This window comes from Lupinus angustifolius, chromosome LG07, assembly GCF_001865875.1.
Source record: "Lupinus angustifolius cultivar Tanjil chromosome LG07, LupAngTanjil_v1.0, whole genome shotgun sequence".
NCBI lineage: Eukaryota > Viridiplantae > Streptophyta > Magnoliopsida > Fabales > Fabaceae > Lupinus > Lupinus angustifolius.
In genome coordinates, this window is record NC_032015.1 from 6,774,141 (window position 1) to 6,796,297 (window position 22,157).

Below are 22,157 nucleotides of genomic sequence, written 5' to 3' on the forward strand. Positions count from 1 at the left end.
GCACCTACTAAGTAATGTGTTAAAAACAAGGATAATTTCATTGTCATAAAGTAATGTTTTCTACTTGGATCAATTTGTATCAATGGTCCATGCCACTTAATATAACAACGTTTACTGTTGATTGAAGGACTTTTAAACAAAGTTGATGGGTTAAAATCAACTCTATTGTAGCGCTTATGAAAAATTCTAAATACAAAATAATTATTATATCATTTAAGTTATTTATTTAAACAATGCTTTACTTTGATGGATGAAATGAATGTGAATAAAATGTAAGGAGATAACTTAAGTTCAACTCTTTTAAGAGTTTTTTGAGTTAAGATTATATTGGAATAAGAAGGAATATTATCATTCCAATCCAGCAAAAGTCCCAAAATTTATTTCTCCATAATTTTTGTGGAGCCAATAAAATGGAAACCTTCAAATGGTTGCTCTCTTTACATTAATACTTTGGTGTTATTTTTTGAATCAATCTGTAGATACAATATAGTATGTGATAGTTCATTAAAGAAAGTAAAACATATGTAACAACTATTATACATATTACTCCTTCCAAATATGAAATAACTTATCTAATTCAAAAAAACACTCACAAATTAACATGTGAGTTTTGTCTCATTCGAAACCTTACCACCTGTCGTAACATTTCTATACGACACCGTTTTCTGTGCCACACGGATACACCTGAATTCTGTGGTTCCCTTATTATTAACTCTCTTTCTGAATCTCAAGTTGGAAACTTTTTCTATTATTGCTTATTGGGTTGTTTCCAAAATCTGGGTTAGGAAACTCTTTCATGAGATTTTTCACTTTCATATTGTTCAAGTTCAATTGATAAAAAGCTTTTATTGAGTTATTTTCGTTTTCAATTTGCTTAGTTTCATTTTCAGAGCTGTGAATTGTGAATTGTGATTTGAAGATAAGAAACAAATCAAGAATGGTGAAGGACACAACCTACTACGACATATTAGGTGTCAATTTTGATGCATCTGCTGCAGATATCAAGAAGGCTTATTATATCAAGGTCATCATTTCCCTTAAACTTTCTGTGCTTTTGTCAATGTTATTTTACTCAATTACCCGATCTGGTGAATGTATGATTTTGATTTTGCCGTGTGTTTATATTTTAGAAGCAGTTTTGTAATTATATAAATCTAGCTTCACTTTCTTTGTTCATTAATAGAGGATGTACTTTTTTGTTTTTGTTTGAATTATTTATCAGATGTTGAGTTCAATAAGCCCCAAATAATGAACACTTAAATTGCCTTGTGACATGTGCTAACATGCAACACTTGATTGGTGAGATAATGATTACCAATTGCCATTATTTGCTCCTTAAGATCTGGTTATTTTCTGAGCTGGTGGACTAAAATTTGGGTGAATTGTTTCTCTTAAGATTTGGTTATTTTCTGAGCTGGTATTTGGGTGAACTGTAAAAAAAAATGAAAAGAAACAGTGGCTTTCTTGTACATTGGATAATTAGAAAGATTACACTCATGCTAATGTTTTTTTTTTAACTTGACACTATCTAATTTGTGCCACTTTGATAATTGGTGATTAATATCTCCCATTTTCCTATTCACTTTTCAGGCAAGAACTGTTCACCCTGATAAAAATCGTGGAGATCCTAAGGCTGCTGAGAACTTTCAGGTAAGCGGAAAGAGTAAGAAGCAGAATGTTGGTTACTAAATATTGTTACTGGATTGTATTAACAAAATTATATGTATCTTCTTACTATTAGTGCTTTAGTTCTATCTGGAGGATATACAAGTGTTTTAACTCTATTAATAACAATTACTCGTTGTTAGCATGAAGTAGACGATATTTAATAATTTATTACCTTGTAGTTTCATCATTTTCTTCCATGAATTGACTTGATTATATATAATTAACTTAAGCAGTATTAAACATGGAGGTATTTGTTCACTTGGATGACTCCCTCCCTTCACTTTTTATTTTATTTTTCCTCAATATACTTTTGTAATTCTAGTATCTATATGCAGAAACTTGGTGAGGCTTACCAGGTTTTAAGTGATCCTGATAAGCGTGAAGCATATAATAAGTATGGAAAGGAAGGAGTGCAACAGTAAGTCTATACATAAAAGCTTATATGACTGAAAAAGTAATTATAATCATAGCTTGCAAGTAATTATTCTCCATAAAATGGTGGAGTTCTGCCATTGCAGTTAAATGCTAAGTCATGTAGACTACTTTCAGAATTTAATTCCTGAACTAGTTCTGTAATCTCTTTCATTGACTTTCACCCAATTTTTCAGAGATTCCATGATTGACCCTGCGACTGTATTTGGAATGCTTTTTGGAAGTGAGTTTTTTGAAGAATATATTGGAAAACTTGCATTGGCTTCTTTAGCATCAATAGAAATTGAGGAAGGCTCACAGGATCCTGTAGTTCATAGGCAGATAATTCAAGAAAAGATGAAAGTACTTTTCTTTTTCTAGTGCTATTACAGTTTTCATCCTCCTCAATCTTCCATCCCACCTCTCCATGTTTGGTATCTGGAGCTATTTCCTTAATTGTAAATGCAGGATTGGCAGAAGGAAAGGGAAGAAAAACTTGTAACAATTCTGAAAGATCGCCTACAACCATTTGTGGATGGTAGAGCAGATGAATTTACAGCATGGGCAAATTCAGAAGCACGCCATCTTTCGAAGGCTGGTAAGTTCCTTGCTTTTATCCCATAATTCTAATAGCATGTTATTTAATGATAATCCACAGTTTCAAAGTTTCAATAACTCAACTTTATCATTATCAAGAACATTTAATCACGGCCTGTGCCAGCGTGTGTAATTTAGTAGGTTACCGGTTAAGTGTAGGCTTCATTTTACACATATTAGATATGAATGAAAATAGTCGAAGTTCTTTGTCTTCTTGTGTGAAGAGTTTATTTTATTCAGACACTTCTATTCCATGTACCAAGCAATGGAATGGACAGGAAATCTATTCCATTACTTAAATTTCCAAACTTTTGGATTGAGAGTGGTCATTCCATTATACTCCTATCTAGTTCTCATTCCATGAAATCCACATTTCATGTTCCAACATGCTGTTATAATTAATCATTTTCAGCTTAGTGTTTGTGTTGTTATGACTTCATCACATGTCATTCAGATTTCAGAGTCCAATTCTGTCTATACTATCTTTTCCCTATTTCAACATGGAATCGGACTTGGACTTCCTCTATCACTTGATCTTGTCACTGTTTCTGCTGTCAAGTTCCAAAAATATCAAACTCATTTATTTGGTGCCCATTTTACCATAGTTTGTCTTACGGTTGATGCTCTCTTTCCCAATTCGGTTTCCCTTCACTCTGGCATCTAGAATCATCATTTCCCCTTGTACCAACAGCTTCCACACATCAGATCTATTTCTCTTCAAGATTTCATTGGAGCTTGTGCACCTTCTAGGAGATTCGGCATCCTCTTCTCTGTCAATTCCATAAAACTGCTTCTCCTACCTACACTGCACACAGTGCCAATAATTTGAAACGTAGAGTGACAGTCTCACCTTTTAGGTGTGTTTTTATTCCTTTCTCACCATTCTCTTTACAGTCTTACAGATGACTTTGACAACCTTTCCAGACCTTTTCGCCTTTAACTACCTCGGATGGGCTTCATCTTGACTTAGCAACTGCCATCCCTCCTTTGGCAACCTTAGGGAAAATGATGTTACAGTCGACAAGGTTCATATACGAAGGAAGACATAACAATTATAATATTTATGCAGGAACAATATGTTTGTTCACCACTAGTTATTTTTAATTCATATCTGACATTATTGTCAGCTTTTGGAGAGGCCATGCTACATACAATTGGTTATATCTACACACGAAGAGCTACAAAAGAACTCGGAAAGGATATACGGCTTATGAATGTTCCCTTTTTGGCGGAGTGGGTACGAGACAAAGGACACCGGATAAAGTCACAAGTGACTGCAGCCTCAGGTGGTAGACTATTTATTCTTATATATTTGGGTATTCCGTCAAGTTGAAAATATATATGCACTCCTCACATTTTAGAAGGTTCTAATTGAAATGAAATACTTGTGTAGGAGCTGTGTCTCTAATTCAAATACAAGAAGAACTCAAGAAGCTAAACCAAGGAGAAAACAAAGAAGAAAACATAGTAAAAGCTATTGAAGATAAGAAAGATGCCATGATTAATTCCTTATGGCAGATCAATGTGATTGATATTGAATCAACTTTGTCACATGTCTGTCAAGCTGTAAGTTGTGGTATTTGCTTTATGAGATTGAAGATTAGAGTCTCGGCTGATAACTTACAAATAGTGGTTTCGGGCCTACTTACCTGTTACCTGACATTTGTTGATGTGCAGTTTTATGACCTACTTGAAGAAAAAATAATTTACCTGACTTTCTACCAATATCCATTTTTTTGTTAATCTAACCCCCTATTCATTGTTGAGACCTTTGTAAGGCAGTTATTCTAGAAACGACTTACTGCTATTATCTTTTATCCTGGAAAGAACTAATGGTGCATCATAAGTTCACCAAGCCTATTTGGGTACATGTTATAGCTGAAATGCATGCTATAATGACAGTGACTGAGTATAAAATTTATGTTGCAATGTCAATCAATCATAAAGTTTTAAGAAAACTGTCTTGTTTTTTTTATCAGGTTCTTAAAGACCCTAGTGTCTCTAAAGATGTTCTGAAGTCACGAGCCAAAGCGTTGAAAAAGTTAGGAACTATTTTTCAAGTAAGTGTTTTCTTACTTTCTCTTGTTTGTCGCAAAATTAGCTTATAGGACTGTGCAATATGATTGCAGTTAAAGCACCAGTTACGTTTTGTTTATAACTGGGTAATAATGCTTACTTTTGCTTCTCAGGGTGCTAAGGCTGCTTACAGCAGAGAAAACAGTTTACGCCATGAAAGTGACAAAACTGCAGAAGTTGCTTCCTCATCATAGTCATCTTGTGAAATTTGTTTGATATGGTTTTGCATTGATTAATGACAAAAGTTCCAAATATCATGTTATTGATTAATGAGGTTGGTATGCAATTTGACTTGTGAATTGGACAATCCTTTAATCTTTGAGTGCTCTTATGCTATATATTCCATGTAACTTTGAATTGTTGCTATCTAAGTTCTCAACTGTTTATCCTGAATCCTAGTAGAGGACATATAGACCTTGACTCGGCCCTAACATTTTATAGGTTCCATGGTAAAAAAATTTAGGACCCTAAATTTAGGGAAAAAGTTATCTATATGAAATTTGTATATCTAAATTTAAACACAAAAATAAAAACAAATGCTCATTACTTATAAATTTTTTTGTACAAATTATAATGGCGTAAGATGTATTTCATTTTTTTGGATTCGATCATTGTGTCTAATATTTTGAGTTAATTTCTTAATAAACCTTAAATATGGCAAATCTTTATGTTAATTATATATTTATAAATGATAGTATAATACAATGATTATAACCAACATAGTATTGAACAAATTCAGGTGTAAAATAATAATAATTGATAACACAACCAAATTAAAGAAGAATACAAATAAGAGTAATGAGATCTCAACATGGTTAATGTTAAGTAGTTGCATCCCTAATTCAAATACTAGAAGAGCTCAAGAAGATAAATCAGGTAGAAAACAGAGAAATATCTATGGAAAATAAAAAGGGCGCATTGTACGAGGCTCCCAATAATAAAGTATGAGAATGATAAATGTACATAACTATATTGTCAACCTTGATCTTAAAAAATAAGGGTGTGATCTCTCAAATAAAATGTGATGTCTTCACATTTAGGTGTTAGGAAAGAAGTCTATAGAATAAATAACAATTAGATAAAAAGGTAGTTAGCTATATAGCTAGTTAAAAGAAGTTTTGGTAGTTATAACTTTAGGAAATTCCACTTTATATATATATATGGTCTTTGTATGCCTTGTAAACACACAAGTTAATCAATAAAACATAACATAGGTATTATTTCCATTCCCAATTCGTTTCATCTCTTGCAATGCAGATAATTCTTTCTCTGGTTGGAGTGCACATTGTTTGGTATGTGCTTTCATTCATTTTCTATCTTTTTTGTTACTGCATAGTCTTCTATTTCTTCCTTGCATTCTTGATGCCATCTTTCTAATTAAGATTACTGTTGTGGCCATGAAAACCACTTTATGTGACAAATTCTGTAGGCATTAGAGCATTCTTCCTTGCATTCTTGATACTATAGAGTATAGACACATACGTACAAGAATTTCAAATGGAAAAATACATCAGCTACATCAATTGGAATGCCCTAGTTAATAGTTCAATTCCACAACCCTAAATTTAGTTGGCAATAACCCCTTAATTTGTGTACTCTTATCTTTTCTCTCTCGTTAATTGTTAGGATATAGTAGTAGTTTTTGGTGATAAATTTCCACTTTTAGTATATAATTTTTTTTAATGGTAACGGTATATATTAGCCAAATTATTCTTATTGATATATTTGTGTGCATAAATACTAAAAAGTGATTTATATATACCTAATTTAGACAATAGTATTTTTAATTTAGACAACAGTATTTTTATAAGTAAAAGAATTGAATAAGAGCACAATGTCATTCTTTTTAATTCAATAGAATTATAATCACTCACACAATAATGTGAAATTCATTAAATGAAATGTTGAAAGCTTAATGCATTTGAATATTTAAAATTGGGAACATTAACAATCAAGAAAATCAAGAACCAAGAAAATCAAGAAACAAGAAAATCAAGAACCATGAGAATCAAGAAAATCAAGAAAAACAAGAACCAAGAAAATCAAGATTCAAGAAAAATCAAGAAAATCAAGAAATATGAGAATCAAGAATCAAGATAATAAATTAATTTCATTGTTAGTGAAATTCAAAACTATGAGAATTTTAGCCTTTGGGATTGAAGGATCTCTTGCACTGACTGACAACACTGTGAATATCCCAATATGTTATAGCAATATATCATTGCTCCTCTTCGCTTTAGAACCTACCTTGATCATCATCCATAATGAGTTACTCTTCTTACTCATGTGCTTAGATCAAAGGTACTATTGTTACCATCAAATAAAAAGGTATTATTGTTAGTAAAACAAATAGAGGAAAGGAAGAACAAATAATAGATCAAAGGGTTTAGCATCCATTTATTGTAGGAATGAATAAATATGTCACATATAACTTCATTACTTCATCCATGTGATAGTTTACAATATGGTTTCTAATATGATAGATATTCTAAATAGTAACTATGAGGATAACCATGTCTGCTTCTTAGGAGCATATCTTTTTTATTACACAATTATGAGCACGAGAAAAATGTTAGTTGGATATGATTAAATTTTATTTACTAAAGTTAAAATGAAGATCATATCCGACTTTGTGAAACATAATACTATTATAGCTACAATTTGGTTCATGAAAGTCTGAATGCTACACATCCATTTGTGCCATGTACAAGGATGTTGCTCACTTTGTTAATCTCTTTCTCCTTTTTGTTCACCATCATCATCCATTGAATTATTCATCCCCTCCAAATTGTCCCATGGAACTAGTTCCTTCTCCCTGTGCATATCATGTATCCTTAATTACTGAATAATTCATTGCGCATGCAAAATAATAACATTAATATCACCTAGACATGTTGATTAATATAAAAGGAATAGAAATATAGAAAGATGTTGACACTACTCATTCAATATATCATCTGTACTGTTTCCATGTGGTGATACTAATGGTGCAACTTCAGAGTTACAATTATAAGTCATGCTTTAAAAATATGGTTGAACATAGTGGATGTTGATGACCCATAATGAGAAACATGGGATAATGGCAAATCTAAATTACCTTCCTAATTCCACCACTATTTTTTGTAGTGAACATTGAACAGAGGTTAAAAGTATAATTTTGATACAATTTGACTAAAATAACACGATTTAATGGATATTGGAAATTAAATTAAAAGAAAATAGAGAGATACATAATAAAGGTATGAGTAATAAATAAGAGTATAATTGAAAAAGAAAGTAAAACATGAAAAATTGAAATAAAAAAAAGATGTGGATGAAAAATAATATTTAAGATATTTTTTATAAATAAAATTCGGTCCTATATAACTTCTTCTTACCAAAACAACATTCTTAAAATCAATCTAAACTTATATTTTTTCTACTTTTCATAACTAGTAATCATGAATTTATTTTATTTTGAAGTCTTAAAATATACTTTTAACACTTCATAAGTATAATATTATTTTGAAAAATTATACCAACTTTATTTTTTATTTAAAATTATTAATATTTGAATCTATAGTTTTATATAGAATTGAAGAGAATAATAGTATGTTATTTATAATACTTAATAAAGTTGGAAATATTATAGTAGAATATTATAATAACCAATACTTGATTAGAAGAGAATGAATAGGCAAATTGGAGTTTGTTATATCTTCACACCTGATATATGTCATATAGCAATTATTCTTGATAAACTTTAAAATTAATATATATTAAGAATAAATTCTTATTTTTTAAAGGAAGAATAAGTTCTTATTTCAAACTATCGCTTTTCTATAGATAATTAAATATAAATTATTTTAAATAGTTTCTTCAAAATGAGATTGTTTCTAAAATAATAGATTTTTACTTGACTTTAAAAACAAAAGAACTTCTTTAGCTAGTTCATTTTCCATCCTCCCATTGTAGGTTGTTCAATTAGACCTTGTGATTTGTCCAATTATTGAGCTTTAAGAGGGGTAAGGATGATGCTTGAATTAAGGGAGCTCATCAACATTCTAAACCACTTGGAAGAAAATAAGCATAAGGGGATAAGAGTATTATTTAATATCATACATTTATCATCTTTATTTTCCACCAATGTCATGTCCTTATTAATTGGTGGTTGTCCTTGTCGTTAGGGATTATTGGAAGCACTTGCCATCCACAAATACTAATTAATTTTATGCAAACCTTATATCACTTTTTTGCACACATCTTTTGGACTAAGATGCCCCTTTAATCCCTAAGCATGCTTTCTAACTTTCCACTTTATCCCTTTTTAATTTGGAGTGTATATGTACCTTTCCCATAAGTTCATAATGCCTAATATATATGGTAAATATTATGAATTGTGTATATTGTGTCAATCATCAGTTAATTTACTACTAATAATATTTGCTTTCAAAGTTGGAGTTTCAAATCACATTAAAACGTATTTAAGTTTTTGAATGCTTTATACTGAGATTGCTTGTGAAATGATTAAATAAGAGTGTGTCTATCTTATAGTATTAATGTAATTAATATCATATTTTAAAATTGTTTAGTTGTAAAGCCTAGGGCCCAAAATTTCCACTAAGGTCAGATCAATTTAAATTATATATTATCCTAATTAATATCACTCCACTAACTTCTTAGATTAGTGCCCAACAAAGGCAAAGTGGTATCCATTACCTTTTCTGTTTGAATATTTATAACTAAAGAGAACAACTGAACAAGTATGATTTTTCTTAACAATAAAATAGTCAACTTTAGTTTTTATCTTTAAGACCTTCCTCTCTAGAGAATCTATATTGTTCCATAGAAAATACCAAGTTGAACACTTATCATGGGTATCATGTTTCTGAAGAAGCTCAGCCTCCTCTTGCTCCTTATTTCTGGATCATTTTTACCAACTTATTCTCAAGGTGTGTCTCTTTTAGATCTTCTATTACATTCCTCCGGGATAACTTTTTGCAAATTGGTATATGGATCCAAAACTTTGTATTTCTTTGGCTACTAAAAAGATCAAAGATTGATTTTTATTTGTATTGGGTGAACACCCCTTATGGTTAGTTTAATATATTCTTTCTTTATCAAAAAATATACATATATAACATTGTTAGAGCTAGCTAGCGTGGCTGTAATTAAAGGAACTTGGGTGCAAATGATCACAGATGACTATATACTATAGTATTCTTTTTGTTAGTGTTTCATATTTTATCTACATCATGACAATCACTTTTTTCTTGGGTTTAGCTTAAGATCGAGTATGGAATGAAATTAAGTTAATGTGTGTGAGAGCTTTAGGCATAATCCCATGCAAGCTTTTAAATGTGGGTTTATGACTGCAATATTGAGGCTACAAGGGACAACCACTTCGAGGGTGCAATTGTATATGGCTATATCGGTCACATTTGCCTTTGAATCAAAACTTTGATTTCATATATGTTCTTATTTTGCTTCAAGCCTCTAATGTGCAAGGCATTAAGTACACAGATCAATTAGGAGTCATAGGTGGTCTGATGGTGAAGAGGGTGGTCGTAAGAAATGGAATGCAGGAGGTTGTGGGTTCGAGTCCCACCATCAACAAAAAAGGGAGTTATAAGGTGGTTAGATGGTAGAGTGTAGGAGGTTGAGGATGAAGTCTCATCCACAACAAAATACTAACATACTAACAATTGCCGATTAAAAAAAATTATTTGAAATTAATTTTCATTGTTGTGTTATGCACTCAAATTGTTAGATAACACTATGACAGTAATAAAAAGCTTACCTTGTCTGTGCTTAACACACATGCAGGTGGACGATCAAAGTTTATGAGTATCTTGGCTGAAGATATTAAAGCAACCAAAGAGGTACATATGATGTGTATATGTGTTACGATCGAAGTTTTTCCCTTGAAAGATGCTACATTTGTGTGTATATGTGTTTTGGAATTTACCGATCAACCTTTTAAATTACACCATGCAACCACAATTTTAACTAAGTTATTGAGGTTTCGAGAGTCTCTGCAATGATATTGTGATAGCAATTACAGTTGCATCGATCAGTTGTATTTTTTATACAATTGCGATGAACATAATATAACCGCAACTACACTTTAAAACGTTGATCGAGACTAACCACCCATATGTATAGTTTTCACTTTTTATTTTTTGCGGTTTACATTTCACTAGCATGCATCTCCATATATTTGAAATTTTATGAATTGTGTTTACTTATATACATGCTTGCTTAATTTGGTAGGGAACATCATCAAGGAAGTCAATGAAAAAGGAAGAAGAAAGCATCATCCAAGAAAGGCTTCTCAAAGACAACACAAGAGATTACGGAAGATATGATCCATCGCCATCTCTTTCTAAGCCTCCTTTCAAGCTCATACCCAATTGAACTCACGTTCAATATATGAGTATCACAAGTTTATTGAAATAAGTACCATAGATAATCCACCATATCTTAGACTTAATGTAACATATATACATATATAGCTACCAAATGTATTTATACTTCAATATTTATACTATATATAAAGACAAAATATGGTGTAACTATCACCATGTGCTAATTTATAATTTCCTATTTTGTCCTTAACATTTTTTTAATTTCACAAAAAAAACATATAATCCTAAGTAACTACCTTTAATACAATAATCATTTAAGTCACTTTAAATTATAGATTATAATAAATACAAAAAAGTATAATACAAGGTAAACTCAATATAAAATACATTCAAATTCTCAAAAAATAAAATATATAAAAGAGTAATGTGGATTATTATTGAATGGAGATTACTAGTCTCTTACTCCCGGTTGATGTCTTATTCAATTAAAACATTTAATTAAAATAAAAATTATAAAAATTAACTTAAACTAATATTTTTATATTACTTGTTGAAATTTAATTGAATAAGAATATGAAGACATGATTATTTTGGGATATGTATGATCCTTGCTAATTATTACTAGCTCTATAGAGTGAGGAATATACCTTATATTATAAACATGAAGACTTGAGGAAGGATACTTCACACCAGTGTAACTCAAAAGGCATGTTTACATCATCAATAACTTTTAACTCAAAAAGGAAGAAAAATTCAACGTTGGATTAAAAGTTTATTACATACAGGTCATATCTGTTCCAATTTCGACATACATAAATTATTGGGAGACTCTTTCATTTGATCATCTCCTCTTAACCATATCTTACATATGGTTAACACTTCTTTGTGTTTTCCATAACCCTTTGATTGAGCTTCTATATTCCTTTCTCTTCAATTTCCACCATTTGATTATTAAAACATGGTAATGGTTTTTTCTCTTAACTCTACTTTGAGCTCTCACATTCATAACCAAAACTCTATGTGTTTGGTCATGAAGCCTTTTACAAAAATATGTTTGCAATCCAAGCAAAAAAAAGTTATCTACTTTCCTTATAGAGATTTGTATTTTAGATTAATGAACTAGCTTTTATATCCACGCAAGTTCACTAATAAGAACTCTTGCTTATTTTTTATTACATTGAAACAGCTATTTAATGGTCTTTGTTCTTTTGACATTGTGATTGGACGACTAATGTGTTGTTTCTATATAATAACATATCATTAACATCGTTAATTCATTTAATAATGATTTAACAAAGTTTTACTATTAATGTTAATTGCTATTACAACTCTCACTTCTTATATGTAAAATTGTACTAATGATACAAAATTTATATAGAAGATTTAATTAATCTCACAATTACAGCAAAAATTTAAGAATAGTAAGAATGATTTAATGGGGAAAACACAACTCATACTTTAATTCAGTTTTAAAATAGTTGAATAAATTTTTCACCAAAAAATAAATTATATATGTTATTTTATCCTATAAGTATCCATTTCCGTGACACAACTCTTAATGAAAGATATCAATTGTTAAGATTTAAGCACATAAGGAGAGTTCAATCTAAAAGACTAGTCTATTAGGTGGGAGAGTCTCGTAGCTTAAATACCACATTGAGTTTGATATTTTATTCAATGTGAAACTCCTGATAGTAGTCACTACTAATACAATAAAAATAAACTAAAGATGCATAATGTTATTAGAGGAAGAAAAAAAATCATGTGAGAAAAATTTAAAATGAGAAGTTGTAAGGAATATATAGATAAAATGTTGATGTGACAAAAGGTAAAATGAGTGATCGGAGAGATAAAATATGTTAGAAAAGTCTTATATGCTAGTTCATGAAAAATTAAACAATGAGAAATTATGAAGAATATAGACAAAATTTTAACTTATGACAAAGAGTAAAACCATGATTAAAGAAAGGAAATGTTAGAAATTTTTTACGTGTGATATAGTAAAAAATTAAATTGTGAACAATCATTGAATAATAATTCTAGATTCAGAATAAACAAAATTAGAGTAATTGTATAAACAATTTAATGATGTATGTTTAGGGTTTAAACGGTGAACATATGAAACCAACTAATCATCATATGAAAGATTAATCACACTATTAAATGTGAATACCTTATATATATATTTACATGAATGTGAATGTTTACCGTAATTAAAAGATTATTAAAAATTCAGAACAAATATTTTTATTAGAAGATATATCTTGAATTAAATGTTCATTACAACAACGTATAATGTTCATAGATTATTGTTATTTTCATATATTTCAATCTCACAAATATATCATTGGTCTTTTTAAATAGAGCGTACCTAATTGCATATCTTACTCGATGAATGTAATTATTTCCTTCAAAGACGTTATCAATTATTTCTTTCACCTTTTATTTTATTATATTTTTCACCTTATGATATTCTTTCCCATAAATTATCACCTGAATTATTTTCTCTTCTATTATTATTACCCCATCAAGCACCGATCAATATAAAAGAGAAATAATAACTAATAGATATTAATAATAGAACTCTGTCAAACTAGGTAAAAGCATTGCAAATATAGGAATAAATATAAAAAAAACAAAATGTATTAAGTATGCATTACATTTTATCATTTATGAATAAGTGCAATTATTTCTCTTAAAAACGTTTATCAATTGTTTATTTCTTTTTTTTACTGTATTACTTTATTATAACTTATTATTATTATATTTTAACATATGATACATTTCAAAATATTCATTATTATTATTATTTGATTCTAAAATATTTATTAACACAAAACAATTGAGAATTGAGTGCACACAATTGAATTTAATATTTACCATTATTATTTATTGAAATCTTTAGTGCAATTATTTATTGAATTTTCGTTATTATAACTCGTAACTGAATAAAATATTTATTAGTTGTGATTACCAAATGAAATCATTATTTTATTCTATTTTTTAATTCCAACAAAGTGATTATATTATTAGCAATAAGTTATAACTCATTATTATTTGATTCTAACATAAGATCAATTTTAGAAAATATACATAATTATTATTTGACCCTGAAATAACACCTCACGCAAACAATAGAGAATTGAATATATACAATTGAGAATTTAAAATACACATCAAAATTAAATATAAAAGTTGTACTTATTGAATTTGTATTATTGTAACTCCTAACGAAATAAAATATATTTATTAGTCGTGATTATGAAGTGAAATAATTTGTTCATTCTATTTTTATTGTGATATCATAGTTGAGTAACATTTATTTACTTTGAAATTTATGTGATAGAATGATTTTACTTTTTTTTAATAATTCCGTAATACATAAAGGTAACTTCAACAAAAAGAACATAAAAGTATTAAACATAACACTTGATTAAGAACAAAATCAAAGATGAAGAGAAACTCATATTTTAAAATAAAATATAAAATTAAGATAATAATAAAATAGATATGGCTTGAGTTTGGAAGAAAAATCACAGTTATGTTTAATGAAACAAAAAATGAAGAGATCATATATGTGAAGTTAATTAAAAAAATTCACATCATAGATGGTCAAAAGAATGGCATGGGGAGAAAAGAGAAAAAAATGATTTTCTTATTTAAGAGTAAAGAGAATGTGCAAAGAAAAAAAATTAGAAAATTACTTAATTGTTCTTAATGGAATGAAAAAAAATTAGAAAATTGTGTCTGTGAAATTAATCGACCAATGATCAAAATAAAAAGGACATTGCAGACAAAAAAGAAAATTAATTTAATTATCTCATTCAAGAGTGAAAAAGTGTATAGAGAAAGAGAGTCTAGAAATTGTCTCATTTAAAAGTTTCATATGGAATAAAAATCATTGAAAAAATTAACCAAATTTATACAAAATCTACCAAAAAATAGTTACCTTATACAAAGGATGTTGACTACTCAAAATAAATATTGGAAAATTTATCCATAGAAAAACTTTAACTGATTCCTTAACCCGTTCACCCCAATTGATTACTTTTGAGAGAAAGAAAAACCTTAATTTATTCCCTTTCATCCCAATTCATTACATTCAACCAAAAAATAGGACTTGCTAAAGTTTGTGTTCAGTTATTCATTCATAAGTTGATACAAAACATACCTAACAAGTAACAACGATAAAAAAAGTTAAGAATATTTAAAACTTTAAGATGGCGTAGAATTTAACTGAGAATAATATAATAAAATAAAAAAGAATACCGAATAGTAGCATTTCACGTGGCGGCATAATATGATGCCAAACTAACGCCGTAACATAAACGGCAACCTAAAAAGAGAAAAAATTGTGTTGACATATATAATAAAATGGCATATTTATAGATAAATATATTTATGACTTTTGGTGATATTAATTATGACTAATTTTAATTAGAGTTAATTTCTTAATCTATCGTAAAAAATTTATTAGTTGCCTCTAGTTACATATCCATACAAAAATGGAGTCACATTTTCAGTCATAAATTTTGTATCACTCCATGTATTCTTCATTTTTATTGGTGAGAAGAGAATAAAACATGAATTAAAATATATATTAACTTTACATTTTCTAATCGATGAGAATAAAATAGAATATGAAATAGAATATGAAGTGACATAAAATTTGGGACAGAAGATGTGTTCTCTACTAAAACAAACAGACACACTAAACTTGTCCGAACTACATATGATGTCCCACTATTTTATGTTGCTCTATATGTCAGGGTGAATGATTGATAATACAAATATTTAACAATTATAATTTTAACTTAAATAATTTATTTTCGACTAATGAGAGTTGATGATATATGGAATGCAATGATGTGAGAGATAGATGTGCTCCCAAAGGAATCACCTAACTGCGTCAAATGAAACGGCCCCATTCCGCACTTCATTTATCTTCTCTCACTGCAACCTCAGCATAATACTTTCTCTCTCTAAAATTTAGAAGTGAAGGAGGCTGTGCAGTGGCACCTTCAATTCCAGAAAGGTACGGAATATTTATTGTTGTTATTAATTGACTAATATATAATCAAATTAAATTATTATTATTATTATTAAACTATATGGGATATTTAATTTGTGGTTTTCACTGTGAGCTCCGTTTCTTCTGCATTAATTTCGGATCATTCTTACTTTATGAGTGAGTTTGAGTAATGACTTTTTTTTTGTTTTTCTATATTTGGTTGCTTCCTTGGATCACCCCTTTTTACTTTTATTTTAAATAATTGTTTTGGTGCTTTTTGTTCCATTTATTAGGGTCATATTGATATTTTTGTTCTTCAGTTTTCTTTGATTTGAGGTTGGTAACCCCAATACCTAATATGAGAGTAGAATATATATACACACACACACATATATATATATATATATGTTATTATGCTTTATGTACTTTCTTCTATGCTGAACTCTTCTGTGTTGTGTTAATTTCACTGATAGGTGGTCTTTCTATCTGATTTTGATTGCTTTTGTGGTTGTTTTCTAAGTTTAAGTTAGTTTAGTATCCCCTTACAATTGGGGTGGGAATTTTGGGTTTGATTAGTGTGCAAATTTTCAACTTGATAAACTTAAGACTATCCTATTTCGAACCCGGAATTAGGTGGATTTAGATGAAGTGATGAACTATTTACTATCACATATTTTCCATACCTGGAGATCACGAGTTGATGCCTCATGACCTGGAGATCACGGGTTCAAATCTTGGAAATAACCTCATTGCTCTGTGAATATCTACTCTCCCTTGGGGAGCCTCGTGCACTTGAGCTGCCCTTTTGATATATTTTTTTGGGAGGGGTGTTTTAATTTTGAATTTGGTTTAACCTTCAATAATACTAATGGTTGTGTTATGATTATAATAACTCTTGTTCCTTTTCCCTCCTGATTATGCATTTGACCTGACCGTCACATAATCGATTATTGCAATTGATGGTATGCCTTTTTCATTACTGTTACAGGGAGAAAGAGCTGTGTTTATAAGTGAATGCTGTAGACTTGTCACTTGTGTTCGGGGATGCTATTGCCAGTTGAATTAATATAAGAAGCTAAGTACCGTTGTCTATTTCAGAATGGGTGCTGCTTGTTGTATTGCAGCCAAAGATAAAACTGTACAAGGTGGATCTACCCGTGAAATTTTACATCGTAACGTTCGTTGTTCTCCGACATGGAGCTTCCGGTGGGATCATCCAGGTCGTGTAGCTGGTGAAGATGCTTCTATAACTTGGTTTTCTGACGGTATTAGCAGGAATGATGGATCGGAAAATAAAAATGAATCATCATATGTATCAGAGGATGGAAGTCCATTGCAGAGTGATCAAAGGAATAGATGCCAAAAATATCCAATTTCTGAAGGAAGTGTTGGACATGTATTAAATTCTACTTCAGGTAACTTTCATTGATTCAGCATTCTGGTTTTAACCATGTACCTACTTGGGTTGGAACTTTTTGATTGGGATTTTTTGTCATTCGCTTCATTTCCCTGCTATATACCATCTGATATGAGACAAATGTGAAACCTAGTATTAAATAGAACAAAACCTAAGTAGTCAATCCCTTATAGCAGTCCGGCCGACCCCAGCTGGATTGCCTCTATTGGGAGATGACACTGAATTCCACTCACTTGTAGTAGAAGAATGCAGTGTCTTTGAGACCTTGATTCCTTGTGCGAGTAAGAAGGAGGACGCAGAACAGATGTGGTCTCTGAAATGGATTTGGCGAGGATGAAGGAAAAGAACGAAGCAGAAGAAGTTAGAAAAAATAAACTAGAGGAAGGAAAAATGAACTAACCAGAAGAAGGTCTGGGTGGAAGAGTAATAGTAAGGGTAAAATAGAGATTTTCGGAGTCTAAGTGAGGGTAAAGAAGACATTTAAAAATATTAAGAATAGCCGCCGAGTTAAAGAGGGTAAAATAGAACATTGACAACTGAGGGTAAAGTTGTAAAAATAAAAGCAAGGAACATGAAATGTGAAAGTCGCCAGGAAAGAAGACTGCTGCTGCCAGGAAAGATTGACCCCAACCACCATATGCTGTCACGACCACTATGGGCTGTGACTCTTGCTATGTGACTGTGATGTCCGCTCCACAGGAATGTGATGGAACCATGAAAACTGTAGTGGGGAGCCTATAATCGACATTGTTATTCCACTATAGCGCGCAATAGCACTGCTATTGACTACTTGGAATGAAACATATAATCACAAGGCAATGTGAAAGATATAAAATTATTGACTGTGCTACATTAAATTTGGAAAGATGATGTCTTCTCAATTGTTTCATTTTTGTTAGCTTTCAGAATTCAGACACGAGGGAAATTAAGTGACAAATATGGTTAGAACTTGGAATGAAAGTTCCATAAATGGAACAAATTTATTTTTATCTCATTATTGCACTACCGATTTCAGATGATTAGATGATAATTTTGAATATGGTGGACAAACTCTAATCAAGTGGGCCTTATTTGTCCTAAACCTTGGGAATCAGGATACAGTTTCCCTTGGAGATACTAAAATATTGAAAACACTCTTGTTAAGTATCTACACTTATACTCCCAATCAAATAATTGTTATGGCTCTTTATTTGTAACCCTTCATTGGTTTAGGAAAAGTTAGACCATCAATATGTCTGATAAGTTTTCTACATTCTTACAGATATTTTATTCACATTTCTTCTGGAAGCTCAACCAAACAATATAAATTTTTCCTCTATCCTGCTTAGTTAGATATTATCATCCAAAAAGTTCAAGATTCTACAGGTGTTTTGATGTTCCTTACTTCCTGTATCTACTCTGTGCATATTGTAGCATAATACATGTTATTTGAACATGTAATGTTCTCTATCAGTTGCACTGCACCCTCTATTGGTTTTCCATTGCTGTATACAAAGCAATAACTTGCCTTTGCCTTATGCTTGTTATCTTGAGTATATAAAACCCAACAGAATATTTGGTGAAAGTCTGTTTCAATTTAAGTGGAATAGAAAGGTTTGCCTGTGTTTGAATAGATTATTGAATCTTTTTGTTGAATGTTGGCATTTGATATGGAAATAGTTGTATTTTTTAGTGTTGAATGGTTCATCGTGGTCCAGTATGTGGTTCTTTAAACGAAAAAGAAAATCCTCTAAACCATGGTCATGGAAGTTTCGCTTATAAACACACAATCGTGGAGATGCTCCAGATGAGATCTTTTTGTGATAACTGCAAGTTTAGGGTGACAGGAGGCTCTCCCCATTCAAAGCTCACCAACCTCGGGTAAGATTTTACAGTGGCATTACAGATCACTTAACAATGGAGATCCCTGGATGAAGACTTTAGTGTTGGTTGTTTTATAGATCTGCAAGTTGTGTACCTTGCATGAGGGCTAACCAATAACTATATATTGTGAAGTTAGTTCATATGAATTGTTTCTGCATAGGTGCATCCTGTGTGCCCATGCATGACATTGATCCTGCTGTTTGCAATATGTGAACTGATCCTGTTATTGATGCCGTGGTAAATTATTATTCACTCAACTGCTTGATTTATAGTATCTCACATGTTTGTTTCAGATCAATCTATTTCTACTAATGTCTCAATGGATGTGAATGTGGAACAGGTGAGGTTATAATAGTGGAGGAATCTAGTATTGTTTTATGTTTTTGCTAGTTCTTTATGTGTGATTTCTTTGACACACTTCCTACTTATTAATCACTTTGAAGGTGAAGGGGTTGGAAGAGTCATCAACAGTATCATGTTCATCCACAAAACCTTCATCCTCATTACCTTCTACATCACTGTCAGCATCTCCTCTGCCATCTCAAAGTCAACTAGCTCCCTCCAGCTCAACCCCATCAAGGTGGTCCTACCATTCCCCTGGAGACCAACTATTACGGCAAGTGTCTGACAGCCGAGTCAAGTCACCAAAATGCTTCTATGTGGCTGCAGAAAGGCCGGTGCTTCCTTCATGGAGCAATGAATCGGATATGCGCTCCTGTGGTGGATCTTCAGATGGTTGGTCTGTGCCTGGCTTATCTGAGCTGATGGGAACCTCCCATAAAGAAAGATGGTCTTTTGATAGTGAATCTTTTGGTTTTAATCGGGAAAGGTTACTTAGATCAAGTAGTCGGTTTTCAACATCTCCAGTTGATTTGCAAACATGTGGTGTTTGCTCAAAACTTTTAACTGAGAAGCCTTCTTGGAGCTCCCAAAAGATAATTGTTTCAAGTAATGACCTTGCTGTAGTTTCTGTTCTTATTTGTGGCCATGTTTATCATGCTGAATGTTTGGAGAGTATGACACCTGAAATCGACAAGTATGATCCAGCTTGCCCAGTTTGCACTTTTGGTGAGAAACAAACTCTGAAGTTGTTCCAAAAAGCTCTGAAAGCTGAAATGGAATTAAAGGCTAGAAACAAGAAATCAAAAAACCAAATTGTGGACAGTGAAATTGGTGACGATTTTGTGTTTGATCATTTTAAAGATGGAAGGTATCAAGGTAAAGGTCCTAGGATGGGCTCTAGTTCCAGTGGGAGAAGCTCCTTTGGGAAACCTTTTCTGAGGAGACACTTCTCATTTGGCTCAAAGAGTTCCAAATCCATGTTAGATAGTCACCCTACAAAAAAGAAGGGATTCTTTTGGGCGAAATCTAGCAAGCAATAATCTGCTTTTTCGTTGTTAGGAGGTAAATTACATTATCTTCATTGTGTTGCTTTGACCAGTTTAGCAATTGCATCCTTAAAGTTGTCTTAGTACATATATCATCATTAACATTAAAAAAAAATGGATTTTCCGCTGTAAACGTAGTTAGTGGTTATCTTGCATCTAGTTTTGTATCGCTTCTGTTCTCAGTGCAAGTAAATTTAACTTCGAAAGTTTTATAAACTTTAGCTCTAGACTACATTGCCAGAAATCCTCAGAAATTGATTTTAACTTTTTCATGTTCCTTTTCCCTTCTTTAAAGCAGGTTCCATTATCTGCTCTGCAACCTAAGATAAACAACTGAAGAAAGAGCAAGATGTGATTCATCAAACTTAAGATTTTTTAGCATCTGCATACACTAAACCTTGATTTCAACAGGACTAGAAGCTGGAATTGCTCTGTAAAGATGAAAAGTGGAAAACATACAGAAGGATATGAAGAAGAGAAACATAGTGTTTGAAGAAGAAGAAGGGTCTTTTTATGTTGTACAGATTAATTTGTTTATTGAATGGATTTAATTCATGTACCCAGATGATTTTCTGTTTTGTATGATTTTTCTTATATGTATTGAGTACATGCCATTAGCCCTTAGGAGTTCTTGGTGTTTGGGAAATGGTCTTTACAGATTGTTAGGCAATACCAATTATTTTGGTTGACTTCAGTTGCATTTAGCCAAAGAATAGTTTCAATTCAGAAGAACCTTATGTCAAATAAATGCCTTTGTTGGTAGAATTATTATCTTTATGGTGTTGTTGGTAGAAGATTGAATTATGCTTTTTTATGCATGGATTGTACGAGTTGAGGGTTTATTTTGTTGTTTGCTGACTACATCTTCCTTCAAAGTTCAATTGACACTAGAAGAAAGCATATATCAATTGATCTTTTCTGCTAATTATTGGGGACAAAAAGGAATACATTATCTACGGTGTATTATTATCTAGTTAGTATAAATATTTATAGAGAAAATATATTATCTACTATTCATTTGTATTATTTATATTTAAAAGTCAATGATGATTGAATATAAATGATAAATAATACAATAATAGTATAAAAAACTCTTACACTATTCATATATACATATTTTTTTCTATGCATAGTGTAATATTTACACAAACAATATATTATAAAGTAATGATTTATACATAGAAAATACATATATTTTATATAATTCTGTAACAAAAATAATCTAGATGTTGGCTTTTCATAACGACTCCATCGGTTCAAGCTCAAGCTCGGTATGGTTCTTACCCTTTTTTGTTGCTGCATCTTGTAGCAATATCTTCTTGCATTAAAAGAATAAAAAATGCAATATCGAGGGTTTTGCTAATCATTTTAAGGAACCA

General features: G+C 30.9%; 3 protein-coding genes across 10 annotated transcripts; all 3 read left to right on the plus strand.

Moving 5' to 3' along the window:
* LOC109352056 (chaperone protein dnaJ 10) lies at nucleotides 641-5,123 on the plus strand. Of its 5 annotated transcripts, none has more exons than XM_019593848.1 (10): nucleotides 641-762; nucleotides 879-1,024; nucleotides 1,591-1,650; nucleotides 2,004-2,086; nucleotides 2,277-2,442; nucleotides 2,548-2,677; nucleotides 3,804-3,962; nucleotides 4,070-4,242; nucleotides 4,656-4,736; nucleotides 4,866-5,123. In XM_019593848.1, the coding sequence occupies exons 2-10, from the start codon at nucleotides 938-940 to the stop codon at nucleotides 4,944-4,946; spliced, it is 1,020 nt and encodes a 339-aa protein (XP_019449393.1). In that variant the 5' UTR covers nucleotides 641-762; nucleotides 879-937; the 3' UTR covers nucleotides 4,947-5,123. The 5 variants fall into 5 exon arrangements, with proteins under 5 accessions (XP_019449393.1, XP_019449397.1, XP_019449396.1 ...); XM_019593852.1 differs by having other exon boundaries at nucleotides 647-762; nucleotides 891-1,024; XM_019593851.1 differs by having other exon boundaries at nucleotides 648-780; nucleotides 891-1,024.
* Nucleotides 9,521-11,199, plus strand: LOC109353090. The gene is made up of 3 exons (XM_019595268.1): nucleotides 9,521-9,683; nucleotides 10,558-10,613; nucleotides 11,005-11,199. Exons 1-3 carry the CDS (start codon nucleotides 9,605-9,607, stop codon nucleotides 11,146-11,148), a joined length of 279 nt encoding a protein of 92 aa, XP_019450813.1. The 5' UTR covers nucleotides 9,521-9,604; the 3' UTR covers nucleotides 11,149-11,199.
* On the plus strand, nucleotides 16,028-21,618 carry LOC109352057. 4 transcript variants are annotated; one of them, XM_019593853.1, is made up of 5 exons: nucleotides 16,028-16,134; nucleotides 17,099-17,525; nucleotides 19,684-19,730; nucleotides 19,834-20,794; nucleotides 21,077-21,618. In XM_019593853.1, exons 2-4 carry the CDS (start codon nucleotides 17,210-17,212, stop codon nucleotides 20,770-20,772), a joined length of 1,302 nt encoding a protein of 433 aa, XP_019449398.1. In that variant the 5' UTR covers nucleotides 16,028-16,134; nucleotides 17,099-17,209; the 3' UTR covers nucleotides 20,773-20,794; nucleotides 21,077-21,618. The 4 variants fall into 4 exon arrangements, with proteins under 4 accessions (XP_019449398.1, XP_019449401.1, XP_019449400.1 ...); XM_019593856.1 differs by having other exon boundaries at nucleotides 16,055-16,134; nucleotides 17,209-17,525; XM_019593855.1 differs by lacking the exon at nucleotides 16,028-16,134 and adding an exon at nucleotides 16,266-16,287.

Excerpts from the sequence above, each read along its gene's own strand:
- LOC109352056 (XM_019593848.1), top strand. The coding sequence starts at position 938 with ATGGTGAAGGACACAACCTACTACGACATATTAGGTGTCAATTTTGAT. Across the intron at positions 2,678-3,803 it reads ACGCCATCTTTCGAAGGCTG|CTTTTGGAGAGGCCATGCTA; the intron begins GTAAGTTCCTTG and ends CATTATTGTCAG. Across the intron at positions 4,737-4,865 it reads AGTTAGGAACTATTTTTCAA|GGTGCTAAGGCTGCTTACAG; the intron begins GTAAGTGTTTTC and ends TTTGCTTCTCAG.
- LOC109352057 (XM_019593853.1), top strand. The coding sequence starts at position 17,210 with ATGGGTGCTGCTTGTTGTATTGCAGCCAAAGATAAAACTGTACAAGGT. Across the intron at positions 17,526-19,683 it reads TGTATTAAATTCTACTTCAG|ATCAATCTATTTCTACTAAT; the intron begins GTAACTTTCATT and ends TGTTTGTTTCAG. Across the intron at positions 19,731-19,833 it reads TGGATGTGAATGTGGAACAG|GTGAAGGGGTTGGAAGAGTC; the intron begins GTGAGGTTATAA and ends ATCACTTTGAAG.
- LOC109353090 (XM_019595268.1), top strand. The coding sequence starts at position 9,605 with ATGGGTATCATGTTTCTGAAGAAGCTCAGCCTCCTCTTGCTCCTTATT. Across the intron at positions 9,684-10,557 it reads TTTACCAACTTATTCTCAAG|GTGGACGATCAAAGTTTATG; the intron begins GTGTGTCTCTTT and ends ACACACATGCAG. Across the intron at positions 10,614-11,004 it reads ATATTAAAGCAACCAAAGAG|GGAACATCATCAAGGAAGTC; the intron begins GTACATATGATG and ends TTAATTTGGTAG.